Source organism: Aquarana catesbeiana, linkage group LG09, assembly GCF_042186555.1.
Source record: "Aquarana catesbeiana isolate 2022-GZ linkage group LG09, ASM4218655v1, whole genome shotgun sequence".
NCBI lineage: Eukaryota > Metazoa > Chordata > Amphibia > Anura > Ranidae > Aquarana > Aquarana catesbeiana.
In genome coordinates, this window is record NC_133332.1 from 303,976,445 (window position 1) to 303,991,447 (window position 15,003).

General features: G+C 43.9%; 1 protein-coding gene across 2 annotated transcripts in view; it reads right to left on the reverse strand.

Moving 5' to 3' along the window:
* The window catches only part of DDX31 (DEAD-box helicase 31), a 149,346-nt gene that overhangs the window by 77,819 nt on the left and 56,524 nt on the right, over positions 1-15,003 (reverse strand). For both annotated transcript variants that reach the window (XM_073600533.1, XM_073600532.1), the window contains exon 15: positions 3,911-3,961. In XM_073600533.1, the coding sequence (XP_073456634.1) occupies positions 3,911-3,961 (51 nt within the window). The remainder of the gene's footprint in view (positions 1-3,910; positions 3,962-15,003) is intronic.

Consider the following 15,003-nt stretch of genomic DNA (forward strand, 5'->3'; position numbering starts at 1 on the left):
AGGACACAATTGTGACCGCCGCTACCAGCGGGTACGGTAAGCGGCGGAGACGACCGGAGCGCAGTGGGTGGGCACCTCTCCTGCCAACGATAAAAGTGATCTTGCAGCGAATCCACCGCGGAGACTACTTTTATCTTAAAGATAAATGCACGACGTTCCTGACAATACCGGGGTTATAGCAGCTAGCTGCTGCCAAAACAACGGTATTTAGTGTCAAAGTACTGACGTACGGGTATGTCGTTTTGGGTAAAGTGGTTAATTGAAACAGAAACAGCTGTGTAGGAGGCTCAAAACTGGGTGAGGAACAACCAAACTCTGCTACTAAGTAGGGTTGTGGAAGACTATTTCATGTCACAGGTCACACACTATGGCAAGACTGAGCATAGCAACAAGATCAAGGTAGTATACTGCATCAGCAAGGTCTCTCCTAAAGACTTCAAAGCAGACTAGGGTTTCAGGATGTGCTGTTCAAGCTCTTTTGATGAAGCACAAAGAAACGGGTAACGTTAAAGACCATAGACAGTCAAGGAAACTTAATGCAGCAGATGAAAGACACATCATGCTTACTTCCTTTCGACATCGAAAGATGTACAGCAGTGCCATCAGCACAGAACTGGCGGAAACCAGTGGGACCCGGGTACACCCATCTACTGTCCGGAGAAGTCTGGCCAGAAGTGGTCTTCATTGAAAAATGATGGACAAAAAGCCATACATTTGATGTGGAAACAAGACTAAGTGACTTAACTATGCATGAAAACATAGGAAGAATGGCAGAAAAATGGCAGCAGGTGCTCTGGACTGATAAGTCAAAATTTTAAATCTTTAGCTGTAGCAGGAGACAGTTTGTTCACGAAGGGCTGGAAGGCGGGACATTAATGAGTGTCTAGAGGCAACAATGAAGCATGGTGGAGGTTCCTTGCAAGTTTGGGGCTGCATTTCTGCAAGAGATTTGCTCAAGATCAATGGTGTCCTCAGTGCTGAGAAATACAGGCAGATACTTATCCATCAGGGAGGTGTGTGATTGGCCCTAAATTTATTCTGCAGCAGGACAATGACCCCAAACATGCAACCAATGTCATTAAACCGGAGGTCCGGAGGTCTACAAATACTGCAGCTGCTGACTTTTAAAATAAGGACACTTACCTGTCCAGGGCGCCCGCGACTTCGGCACCCGAAGCCGATCTATCCCTCGGCTGTCAGGTGCTGCCGCCGCCATCTTCAGTGAGGGAATCAGGAAGTGAAGCCATGCAGCTTCACCTACTGGTTCCCTACTGCACATGCGCGACTCGTGCTGCGCTATCCCACTGGTCCCTGCTGTGTTCTGGGACCTGTGTGTCTCCCAGAAGACAGCGGGGGGGGGGGGGGGGTGTCGGGTGGAGAAGGCGTCGGAAGTGGCGTAGATACCCATGGGTGGCTCGGGTTTCTATGCCCAGAAGTCCTGGAAGTGATGGTTTGGCCCTGGTCTCAACATCATGGAACCTGTCTGGGATTACATGAAGAGACAGAAGCATTTTTGGCAGCCTACATCCACAGTCTCATGGGATTTTGGTGTTGTGCTGTAGGAAGTCCTGATAATAGATAGACAAGCACACAGAGTGGGCCGTAAATCAAGGGAGATATGGGCATGCTCAGTGACGTCATTCTAAACAATAAAACGGATTACAACAATACTATGCAAGTAAGGAGATATCTACAAGCAGTGTTCATTAGGTTTTTTATGCTGATTCACATGGGACAAAGTTGTGAGGGAGAGTTTACAACCACTTACCGACCGGCTCCTGTACATATATACGTCGGCACTTTGAAGGTGGGTATCTCGGTAACGGCAGCAGCTGCTGCCACAACCGATTTATCCATCTTTACAGGAGCCGGTGATGTTTCCGATAATGCTGGTCTCTGCAGCAGATTCGCCGCAAGATCACCGTTATCGGCGGCAGGAGAGGTGCCACCTCCCTCCCGACACTTACCAGAGCCGTTGGTCACGGCAGAGGCAATCGGGACCTTTCACTTCCTGGGTATGGAGACGAGTGAGGCTAAGGTGGCCCCCACCCGTCTCCATACCATAGGAGGGCGGAAGCGACATCATAACGTCAGCTCCGCCCATTTTTCTTAAAGGCATATTTTTTTTTGTCATTTTTTCAAACGACAAGTCCAAATATGAGATCTGAGGACTTTTTGACCCCAGATCTCATATTTAAGAGGACCTGTCATGCTTTATTTCTATTACAAGGGATGTTTACATTCCTTGTAATAGGAATAAAAGTGACACAATTTTTTTTTGTTTTTAAACAGTGTAAAAATAAAAAATAAAAGGTAAAATAAGAAAAAAAAAATTTTAAACGTGCCCCGTCCCGCCGTGTGAGTAGCGCCCACATATTAAAACGGTGTTCAAACCACACACTTGAGGTATTCCTTGTAATAGGAATAAAAGTGATCCAAATTTTTTTTTTTTTAAAGTGAAAAAATAAATAAAATAAAGTAAAATAAATAAGGAAAAAAAAAATTTTTTTAAAGCGCCCTGTCCTGACGAGCTCGCGCGCAGAAGCAAATGCATACACGAGTAGTGCCGCGACCGGTAGAGCAAGAGCAATAATTCTAGCCCTAGACTTCCTCTGTAACACAAAACATGCAACCTGTAGAATTTTTTAAACGTTGCCTATGGAGATTTTTAAGGTTAAAAGTTTGACGCCATTCTTATTTTTGTATTCAAAAAAGTGAATTTTTTCCAAAAACAAGTGCGCTTATAAGACCGCTGCGCAAATACGGTGCAAAAAAAAGTATTGCATTGACTGCCATTTTATTTTCTAGGGTGTTAGAAAAAAAAAACAATATATAATGTTTGGGGATTCTAAGTCATTTTCTAGCAAAAAAACCTGTTTTAAACATGTAAACACCTAAAATCCAAAAAGAGGCTGGTCCTTAAGTGGTTAACAAACGTTATTTATTTATATTCCTTTTGTGAGTATATACTGTTATTTTATATCCTTGTTGTGGATAATGCACTGGGCATTTGCGCCCTTTGTTTCATTTGTTTGTACTTAAAATTAAGAGTATAAGCGCATATTATTTTTTTTATTATTTATACAATTTTCAACAGGACAGGGTAGTAAGTACAGGACCACCAAACATAATTTAAGCATATAGGTAAGGAAAAATCCAATTGTGTGTAAGGTGTTTCAGGGAAGATGTTAGAACCCAAAAGTATATAACTTTGCTTCCTGTGTACAGTGGCCATCAGTCAGAGGCTGGTTGGCGGTTGACTCCCACCTGGTATATTGCCATACAGAAGAAGAAATACCAAGAAAAAGAGAGTGAAATCGAGAATAAGGAAAAAGAAGGGAAAAGGGGGGAAATAAAGAGAGAAAAGTGGAATTAGTAATAAGAAGGGGTAGGGGTAAGAGGTATCCTTGAACAGTCACTCCATGGACTTAATTCCAGTTTAAAAGAAGAGGGTCTAGGTGATTCAGTCCCACCTGCCAGGAGCATTTTTATATCACAGAGAACAGGTAAATATTGTCCAATGGAACCATGTGCGCCTGAACTTTTCCTCCCTCCCTTTCAGAGTAGCCGTGATATTTTCCATGTGATGGAGCTCAGTAATCTTAGAGAACCACAGTGTGATTGCCATGGGGAGAACCTGTTTCCAGAGGGCAGGACTACACGCCTTGCCGTGTTCAAGAGAAGGATCTTTAAACATTTATTTGAAAGGCCATCATTCTACTTTATTGCATCTTGAGTTTACTTTCCAACTTTAGTCCACCTACAGTATTTGCCAAATAGCATTACTAATTCCCCACTTCTATAATTGTATGCCCATCACAAATATTGAGGGCTTACAAAGGAGTCACCAAATACATCACAATATACAGTACTTTGTGTGACAAATAAAAAAGCCAAGATGCAGACATACCTGTACAATCCAGGTCACTTGAGGGAGATCCAGACCACGAGCAGCAACATCCTGAAAGAGATAGAACAGCAATCCAGACTTTAATGTTAGCCCTTTTCCAAAGCCAGAAACATTGGCAGTTATTCTATAATTTATATGGCACTGGCAAGTTCCTCGGTGCTTTATAAAGAACAAAAACAGTCAAATCTGAAATGTATTAGAAATGTATTGTCCAAGCAGGGAGAAGCAACAAGTTTGATTAATGCCCTACTCTCCAGAAGAACATACTTACCTTTCCTTTAATCGCTGTTCCATACAGCCAGGAACAAGGAAATACGCCAAGATTAAAGATTTATCACCTAGCACCAATATAATAGTTAACTAGCCCCTAAACTCAACTTAACACTGTAGCCTCAACCTAATTTGTACACCTAGCCCCTATACTCTACCCTTAACATTCATAAACCACAAAACAATCTGTGCTTTGCCTATAGAGGCCAATGTAACAGGTCCACTTACGCTGCACATACCTTCTATTTACTTCTCCACCATGCTGTTCTTCTGCTGATAGTTAAGTGTCAAACTTGGTAATTAAAAGTATGGGAAGTCTTTGACCCCCCATCATGATAGTGGTGGTGCTTGGTGACTGGGCATTCACGCATCCAAAATGGGCACATGGGGATGGGTAAGATCCCTTAGCACTGGGTAAGATCCAAAACTTTGAGCTCACAGAGAGCTTACTCTATTTACTCCAGGCAGCAGCATTAAATAAGTAAAAGAAAGGTAAGCATATGTGTCTGGGGTAGATGGAAATTAAACTATAAGTAAAAGGCAAAACTTTGTTTTGTCTTTTTAGTTTTTTATAGAGTAGAGATAGAGAGGGAGGTCCACATCCTCTGTTTGTCCTGTTGAACATTTTATCCGAAAAGTGGAAGAAATGTCCAATTTGTAGGTTGTCCCTAGAACAGGAATAGAGTGAAAAGCTTCAAATGGGGACACTAGTTCTGGTGACAACCAGGGATTCCAACACTTTGGAGGGATTTCCTCATACTTCCTGAGGTGAAGGGAAATCTCCCCAATGGGACACAGATGGCAAAAAATAACCTGACAAGTTGTTGGGTTACGCAACAGTACCCCAGGGGCTAAATCTGCTGCAGACTTTTGTTTCCCTTCTGCTGCATCAGGTCACTCCCACAAGCTCGGGATAATGAGAAAACACAAGACACAGGTGTGATGTATCATTTTAATATCAAAAACTTATTCTGTGAATTAGATATTTGTATAAATCAACGGAAGGCAATGGCTAAAACAGCAGCAAATTACAGGTTAGCAGTTTGCATACATAGAACGAAACTAGCTGATAATACACTTTTATTTTTTGGAGATTACGAAAAAATGATTTGCCTTTAGTTCTCCTTGAAGTGAACCTGCTGTGCTTTTCCTCAGCATGTGAATCCAATACAGAATTGTGTACATGACCCCACATTAAAGTAAGGTGGGGCACTTTAGGAATGTAGAATCCAGCCATAACCATTGCATTCTAAACAGAATGATTCTAAACAGATTCAAAGTTACCATTAGGGGCTGTAGGCCTTTGTCTTATGGGAGTCAGAGGTAGCTTTTCCTTGCATATTCATCAGCCACATATCTGCTACTCTATGATCAACAGAAGTATTGTCATCTTATAAAAGCTGATACACATCACAATATTCTAAGCCAGCTCAGGCCCCGTAAAACAAGAAAACATTGTTCTGTAAATGGTGATCTTAGCAGAGGGGTTCCTTCAGGCACCAAAGGTTGTGGGTCTACAGGCCAATCTTGAGCTGATTCCAATATTATATTCTAATATATAGTAAGTCCTTTGCTGAATTTCTGAAAAAAAAAAAAAATACTAGGTCCAAAACACTTATGCTGCGTACACACGACCAGGTTTTTCCGTCGGAATAAACTCCGAAGGTTTCTCCGACGGAATTCCATTCAAGCGGTCTTGCCTACACACGTTCAACCCAAAGTCCAACCAAAGTCCGACCGTCCAAAACGCGGTGACGTACAACAGGACTAGAAAAAGGAAGTTCAATAGCCAGTAGCTGCGGTCTCGTACTTGCTTCAGAGCATGCGTAGTTTTTGGTCCGTCGAAACAGCATACAGACGAGCGGTTTTCCCGATAGGAATTGGTTCCGTCGGAAATATTTAGAACATGTTCTATTTCTAGGTCCGTCAGAATTTTAGAAAAAAAAAGTCAGATGAGGCATACACACGATCGGAATAGACGATGAAAAGCTTCCGTCTGACTTTTTCAGTCCGACATTCCGCTCGTGTGCACGCGGCTTGAGGCCCCTGTCACACTAGTGATCCTGCCACTGGTGACAACTCACCAGCCACAGGATCACTAGAGAGGGTTTCCTCACTGGCCAGAAGTGTGACAACTCATGGTTCCATCACTGGCCAAAAGAGTGAGATGTCTCCTCCTCATGAAGGAGTATACCTCACTCTTCCGGTCTGCCACAGAAACAAGCCCATGAGTTGTCACTCGTATGACATGGGTCTTACTCTACATCGTGACAGTCAGCACATCACAAACCAGTAAAATGTTTATGTGCAGCTTTTCCTCCTCCCTCACAGCATTGTGGCAGAGGAAAGAACTCAGCTCTTGTAATTCTGGTGAACGGCAGCACACAGCAGTGGAGACAGACGGTATAACATTTCCTGCTGCCTGTTTATGAGACACAAGTCTTCCTCACTGCATTGTGTGTGGCTGCCTTATTGTCATAGAAACTCTAATGACAATAAATGCCCACTGTCAATCAAAGTTTCTAATGGGAAGTGGTGTTTATGGGGCAATCCTTTTAGACAAATACAAACAAGGAGGTCTCTGTGGTTAGGTATACCTATTTAATGTAGCTTCTGACACAAAAGCTTGTGATAAAAGCCCACCTAATTTCATCTGTGACAAAACGCGTTGGGTGGGGCATTTGGGAGTGATGTCATCACACACCGCGAGGGACTGGTTGAGCGTGACAGATCTCTAGCAGCCCATAGGAGCGCTATACATCAGCACTGCACAGGTACACATTGTGAAGCCTATTCTGGTCCTTGGACATTGTAAGGCCCTGTACACACGATAGGATTTTCCGACAGCAAAATCTTGAATTTATTTCCGATGGATGTTGGCTCAAACTTGTCTTGCATACATACAGTCACACAAATGTTGTCGGAAATTCCAAACGTCAAGAACACGGTGAAGTACAACAAGTACGACGAGCCGAGCAAAATGAAGTTCAATAGCCAGTGCGGCTCTTCTGCTTGATTCAGAGCATGCGTGGAATTTTGTGCGTCGGAATTGTGTACACGCGATCGGAATTTCCGACAACGGATTTTGTTGTCGGAAAATTTGAGATCCAGATCTCAAATTTTGTTTGTTGGAAATTCCGACGGAAAATGTCCGATGGAGCCTACACACGGTCGGAATTTCCGACAAGCTCCCATCGAACATTTGTTGTCGGAAAATCCTATTGTGCGTACAGGGCATTAGTGTGTAGATTTTATGTACAATAAATCATTTTTAATATGGTTTTACACTATGGAAGCACTTCCATTTGTCCCTGAGAACTATTGTGGCTGATTGTCCGGATCAGAGGTGATCCATTGGCTGGGGGATAGTCTTAATAACCCTGAAAGCGCCGCTTGACCATTTGCTGTAATAGTGATGGTCATGGTTATCTGGTAAGCAGCTGACTTCTTTTCTTTACTCACAGGTATATTTGGATTGGTCTGAACACTGGAACTAAGCTATTGTGTGTTTGTTTGAGGACTCACATTTCTACTGGATTTCTTTACAGCTGCACTTTGGACATGTTTTTTCCTGTAGGATTAATGGGCATTTATTATTTACGAAATTTATGGCTATCTTTATTTGGACACTTTTTTTGTATACACTGATGATTTTTAACCACTTCAATACCAGGCACTTAGACACCTTCCCGCCCAGACCAATTTTCAGCTTTAAGCGCTGTCGCAATTTGAATGACAATTGCGCGGTCATGCTACACTGTACCCAAACAAATTTTTTATCATTTTGTTCCCACAAATAGAGCTTTCTTTTGGTGGTATTTGATCACCTCTGCGGTTTTTATTTTTTGCGCAACAAATAAAAAAAGACCGAAAATTTTGAAAAAAAACAAGTTTTTCTTTGTTTCTGTTAAAACTTTTTTGTAAATAAGTACGTTTTCTTCTTCAATGACGGGCACTGATATGGCTGCACTGACGGGCACTGATACGGTGGCACTGATGGGCACCGATGAGGTGGCACCAATGAAGTGGCACTGATGATGGGCACTGATAGGCAGCACTGATGGGCACTGATAGGTGGCACTGGTATGCGGCACTGATGGGCACTCATAGGTGGCACAGATGGGCACTTATAGGCGGCACTGATGGGCACTCATAGGTGGCATTGATGGGCACTCATAGGTGGCATTGATGGTTACTTATGGGTGGCACTGATAGTTGGCACAGATGGGCATGGATGGGCACTGATAGATGGGTACTGATGGGCACGGATGGGCACTGACAGGTGGCATGAATGGACACTGATGGGTGGCACTGATGGCACTGCTTGTTTGCAGTGATGCCCCTAAGGGTGGCATTGCTGGGCATCACTGCAACATAATGGTGCCAATCAGTGCCCATTTGTGGGCACTGATTGGCACAGATTTAGCGCACTGGGCACATGTGGATGGCCATGGGGTACATACCTGGCCATCCACATGTTGCCCCTTCCCTGGTGGTCCTAGTGGCGATCCCTGGTGGTCCAGTGTGGTGATCTGTGGGGGGGCTGCGCTGATAAACAATCAGCACAGACCCCCCCTGCCAGGAGAGCCGCCGATCGGCTCTCCTCTAATCGCGTCTGTCAGACGCGAGTGAGGAAGAGCCGATCAACGGCTCTTCCTATTGACAGCGTGATCAGCCGTGATTGGACACGGCTGATCACGTGGTAAAGAGCCTCCGCCGGAGGCTTTTTACCAAGATCAGTGTAGCGGTGTGTCAGACTGACAAACCGCTCCACCGATCGCCGCGATGCGCGCCCCCGGGGTCATATGACGTTCAGTCAGGATAACAGAACCACTTCCCGGACGTCAATCCGCTATAGGGCGGGCAGGAAGTGGTTAAAGTGCAATTTCATTCTCTCAATCAACATTGACTATTTTTAATCTTTACGCTGCTAGTATTAGTAAATAGATAGGAAAGTATATATTTACTTGTTTTAAGCTTTTTTTTTTACATTTCTTCAGTTACTTTCGGGTTTCCTGCGTAGGCAATTGCTGTCATACATCCCAGGAGTCTTCAGGAGGGGTTTTCTCAGCTAAGCACACCCTCCTGCCCAAATGCCTGAGCTAAGGGCAGATGGATTCCAGGAAGTAAATGCAACAGGAATCATCTGCCCTTACTCAAGATAGCCACTACCAGAAATGCTAGATGGGTGGTTTTCAAAGTGATTTCAAGGAAAAACAAAATGCACAGAGACACGGACGGGTGGGTGAGTTTGCTTTAAATATTAAAAATGAATTACTTAGCGTTATTGATTTGTGGTGGTCAAGTGCAGTGTAGTTCCCCTTTAAGCACATGAGGATTATTTATTAACGTTAGGTAATTTTGGTATTATTTGCGTGATAGTGTTGCACTTTTTCCATTAATTTTTTTATTTGACATGCTTATTTTGGATTTATTTATGTAATATAGCGCTGCACTATTTTTTTTTATACAGGCCTTTTAGCCAAGTGACAGAAGACATGGACTCATCTTTGTCAGGGCTGGGCTCAGCCCTTCCTTGTCTGAGCTGGCCGCTCAGCTATCGGCTAATTGCCAGCTCCTATCTCTCCACAGATACTCAGCTATTGATGATATCCAGCTCGTCAGTCTTGCCTACTTAAGCCGTCCAGTCCAGAGGTTCTCTGCCTTCGCCTCGGTCAACATCACAGAATCTCCTGCGATCCTGTTCAAGACTTGCTTTGCTGACATCCCTTCTGGCTCCAGATCCTGCTTGCTGTTCCACTACATTGATCCCTGACTTCTGGCTTGGCTGACTATCCGTTCCGGTTACTGAACTTTGGCTATGTTTTGACTACATTTGTGTGATTTAACTGTACTTCTGTCTCGGCCTGATTTCATGGTTTCTGACAATCTTTTTGCATCTTACTGAACCGGAATTAACAAGAAAATACAAAACAGGTGAAAGCATTAATGCCCCTTTCACCCGGCGGTTCCGATCAGGTCCGCCTGTCAGTTGATCGGAACGTCCATGCATTCCTATAGACAGGTGGGTGTAAATGGCCTTGTGTTTGTTTACACCCACCTATCTCTGGGTGCGATCCGGACTGCTAAAAAAAAATAAAAAAATAAAGGGTATTCTCATCCACTTCTGTTTAGGCAGAGCAGATCGGAGGGTAGTCAGGTGTAAATGGACAGTGGAGTCCTATTACTCAGGCCGCCCATAGACCAGAGCTGGTTCTGTCAGAAACTGAGCGGACACAGATGTGTCATCCGTCCGCTCTGCTCCGATCATCAGGAGATCTGTGAGCTAATCCCCTACTGATCGGAACAGAATCTGCTCCATGGGAAAGGGGCCTGAATGCTGATAAATGCATTTGGGTTGGGCTAAGACATTTTCATTGTGGGGTTTCCCTTTTGATAAAGCATGTCTGTTAATATACAATAATAGGAAAAAGAGCTAAATGACAGATCCCTGATGGTCACTACAGAGCATCTATTAAACTCATTAATACGTGTAAAGAGCAAATCGGTTATTGACAGTTATTGGCTGAAGCTGGTGAGTTTAATAAACCAGAACATTTCCTAAAACGTAACTGCACTCTTGTTGAAAAAAAAAACAAAACATTCGCCTCTGGGTGGTCTATGTACATTACAAGGATTTTAACAAACTTTGTTGCAGATTCCTACCTTTTGTTATTCTGAAGAAATAGCTGTTTGTCTGTGTCCATATGCAAAGTAAATGTGAATGAGAGATACTTTATAATTATTATTAAGCTGCTGCACTTGTAGGGTTCTAATAAAGGGAAAGTAGCAGGGTCTGTACCTGTTTAGACATTTTTTCTCATTGGGAGTATCTCACCAAAAATTTAATTTTTGTTGCAGGGGATGCCCAAAATCTAACTTGTATCTGAGTGCAGACTTCTGGGAAAATTAGTAAGCCAATCACACAAGCAGAAAATAACATATCTGGGGCTGGGGGGGGTGTGTGTCCATACACCATCTGTGTACAGAATGCTTCCAGGTAGCCATATTGCATTGCACGCTACAGAAAATTATAGCATTGCAGATTGAAAACAAAGCATCATTTTTAATAACATTCAATTACAATATGACTTGTGTAGCAATTGTATATGCTAGATTATTTTTTATTATTAGCTATTTTTCCCCCACAAAAGGGGAGTTACCCTTTACTCAGGGATTTCCTGGGCAAGATTTCCCCACCAAACTTCCCAGCTGTGTCCTCTCTGCCAAGGTGCCCCCTCCTTCCTCTGCCCCAGGGGAGTATCACTCCTCCTGCTGAACTCTCTGCATTGTAACAAATGAAAAATCAATTAGAGCCTTGTAATGACCACAGCAGGTGCACAGAGATGAGAACTCAGGTGCTGCAATCTTGCCATTAGAATCCCGAGGGATAGAAGTAGGTGGGTGATTTAACCCGCCATAATCTACACAAAACTGAAATATTAGTCACTGGTAAACTAAAGCTGGCCAAACACTGATAGAAATTTAAAGTGATTGGAAAGTCTTGTTTTTTTTTCCCCTATAAAAATAACAAACATGTTATACTTACCTCCTCTGTTGCAGTAGATTTGCACATAGCAGCGCAGATCCTCCTCTTCTTGAGTCCCTCTTCTGTGATCCTGGCCCCTCCCTCCTATTCAGTGTCCCCACAGCAAGAAGCTTGGCTTGCAGAAGGCTTTTTATCCTAATGCATAGAATGCATTAGACCCCTTTCACACTGGGGCACTTTGCAGGCGCTACGGCACTAAAAAATAGTGCCTGCAAAGCGCCCTGAAAGTGCCGCTCCTGTGTCTCCAATGTGAAAGCCCCGAGGGCTTTCACACTGGAGAGGTGCGCTAGCAGGATGCAAAAAAAAGTCCTGCTAGCAGAATCTTTGGAGCGGCGAAGGAGCGGAGTGTATACCGCTCCTCCACCGCTCCTGCCCATTGAAATCAATGGGGCACTGCGGCTATACCGCCGGCAAAGCGCCTCTGCAGAGGTGATTTGCGGTGGTTTTTAACCCTTTCTCGTCCGCTAGCGGGGGGTAAAACCGAATACCGCCGCTAAAACGACGGTAAAGCGCCGCACTTTACCGCCGATGCACCTCCCGCCCCAATGTGAAAGGGGCCTTAAGATAGAAAACCGTCTACCTTTACAATCACTTTAAAGTATATGTGAATCCTCACCTTGTAAAGCGACCCATTCAGTTTAAAATAGAACCAAAAGGCAAAACATTTGTGTACGGATATAAAAAGACATTTTAAATACTTTTTTTTTATTCTTTATAAGTGATCACAATCTCTGTTCCCAGCTACATAAGGGGTTTGAGAGGTGGGATTGGAGAAACAGCAGCACACTAAACTTCCCAGTAAAAGGCGGAAGGGGGGGGCTGTCAGCACAAGTCTGATCATTGGAGGACAGGGAGGCTATGCCAAAAAAAATTACCACGCTGAGATGGATGTGCTCTCATGCCTAGTGTGATCAGTTTGAGATAGCAAAGCAAGGGGACTGGCAGGACCATCAGGTATTTCATACAAAGGAAGCAATACAAAGAGAACAGGATAATTTTTAACATAAATACATGGTACAACAGATACATATCAGGAATATGAAATGTTGGGTTAACTTATTCTTTAACCATTTCCTATCCGCCACAGCCTATAAACAGCGAACGGGAAGCAGCGCTGATGCGGCTTAAGGTACCTATACATCAAAGAGCGCACCTGGAAGCCCGGCGATCTGTGTGTTACCTGGGCACAGCAGATCACATTACCATTGTGTTGGGGTGATCACATGGTGTTTTACCATGTGTTTGCTGTGTCCAATCACAGCAATCACATAGTAAACAATGCAAACTGAAAGTACGCATTGGTTTTCTCTGCTCTCACAGTGAGAGCAGAGAGAACCGATGCTGCAGATTGTGAGTGTACAGCAGCCTATCAGGTTGTATGTACACTCAGAGACTGTAGTGCTAGCCTGCCCCAGTGTCCCTGATCACTGCCCCAGTGTAGTCATAATAAACAATGCAGCCAGCACCTGTCCCAATGCTTACAATAACACCGCCATGCATCATACCAACGTCCTGATCACCGCCATACCAGTGTCCTAATCACCACCATACCAACATCCTGATCACTGCCATACATCATACCAGCACCCTTATCACCACCATATGCCAAACCAGTGCCCTGATCACCGCCATACCAGCGCCCTGATCACCGCCATACACCATACAAGCGCCCTGATCACCGCCATACACCATACCAGCGCCCTGATCCCCGCCATACATCATTCCAGCGCCCTGATCACCGCATACCCCATACCAGCGTCCTGATCACTGCCATACCCCATACCAGCGTCCTGATCACTGCCATACCCCATACCAGCGTCCTGATCACTGCCATACCTCATACCAGTGCCCTTATCACTGCCATACCCCATACCAGCGTCCTGATCACCGCCATACCCCATACCAGCATCCTGATCACCGCTATACACCATACTAGCGCCCTTATCTCCGCCATACACCATACCAGCGTCCTGATTACTGCCATACCCCATACCAGTGTCCTGGTCACCGCCATACCCTATACCAGCGTCCTGATAACTGCCATACCCCATACCAGCGTCCTGATCACTGCCATACCCCATACCAGCGTCCTGATCACCGCCATACCCCATACCAGCATCCTGATCACCGCCATACACCATACCAGCGCCCTTATCACCGCCATACACCATACCAGCGCCATACACCATACCAGTGACCTAATCACCGACATACCCCATACCAGCGTCCTGATGACCGCCATACCCCATACCAGCATTCTGATCACCGCCATACCCCATACCAGCATCCTGATCACCGCCATACCCTGTATCAGCGTCCTGATCACCCCATATGTCATACCCTCATTCTGATCACTGCCATACCAGCATCCTAATCACCGCCATAACCCCATACCAGCGTCCTGATCACCCCATATGCCATTCCAGTATCCTGATCACTGCCATACTAGCGTCCTGGTCACTGCCATACTTCATACCAATGTCCTGATCACTGCCATACCCCAAACCAGCATCCTGATCACTGTCATACGTCATACCAGCGTCTGGCATTTTAGGGTCTCAACTGATCAATTTTCAAACATATATCCCATAGTTTGTAGGCTCTATAACTTTCACACAGACTATATATATCTATAGATCTATATCTAGATCTATATCTATATCTATATCTATATCTATATATATATATATATACTGTTTTGGGTTATTTTTACCTAAAAAATTTGGCAGAATACATTTTGGCCTACATTTATGAAGAAAGAATATTTATTTGCAAAATTTTATAACAAATACTAAGCTAAATTTTGGGTATTTTTTTATTTATACAGCAAAAAAAAAATAAAAATAAACCCTAGTGGTGATTAAATACCACCAAAGGAAAGCTCTATCTGTCTAAAAAAAAATGTCATATTGGTGCAGTGTAATTGTCACTCAAAGTGCGACAGCGCTGAAAGCTGAAAAATGACCTGGACTGGAAGGGGGTGAAAGTGTCCAGACTTGCAGTGGTTAAATCAATGTGGCCATTCCTGCTCAACAGAAAACGAGCGTTTGATTGACATCTGTCGAAGCTGGAATGAGCATGCAGCAGGTAAAGTCACAATGCAGTCATAACATCTAATTTGCATTCAAGGCCCAGGCCAAAGACCCGAGAGGTGAAAGTGAGAGGATCAGAATGACAGCCAACAAACTAGCTTTTTCTAAAAGGAGATCAGAAAAGTCAAGCCTTGTATTTGTCTTGTAGCATGTTTCCTTGAAAGCTAGCTAATGATATAAAA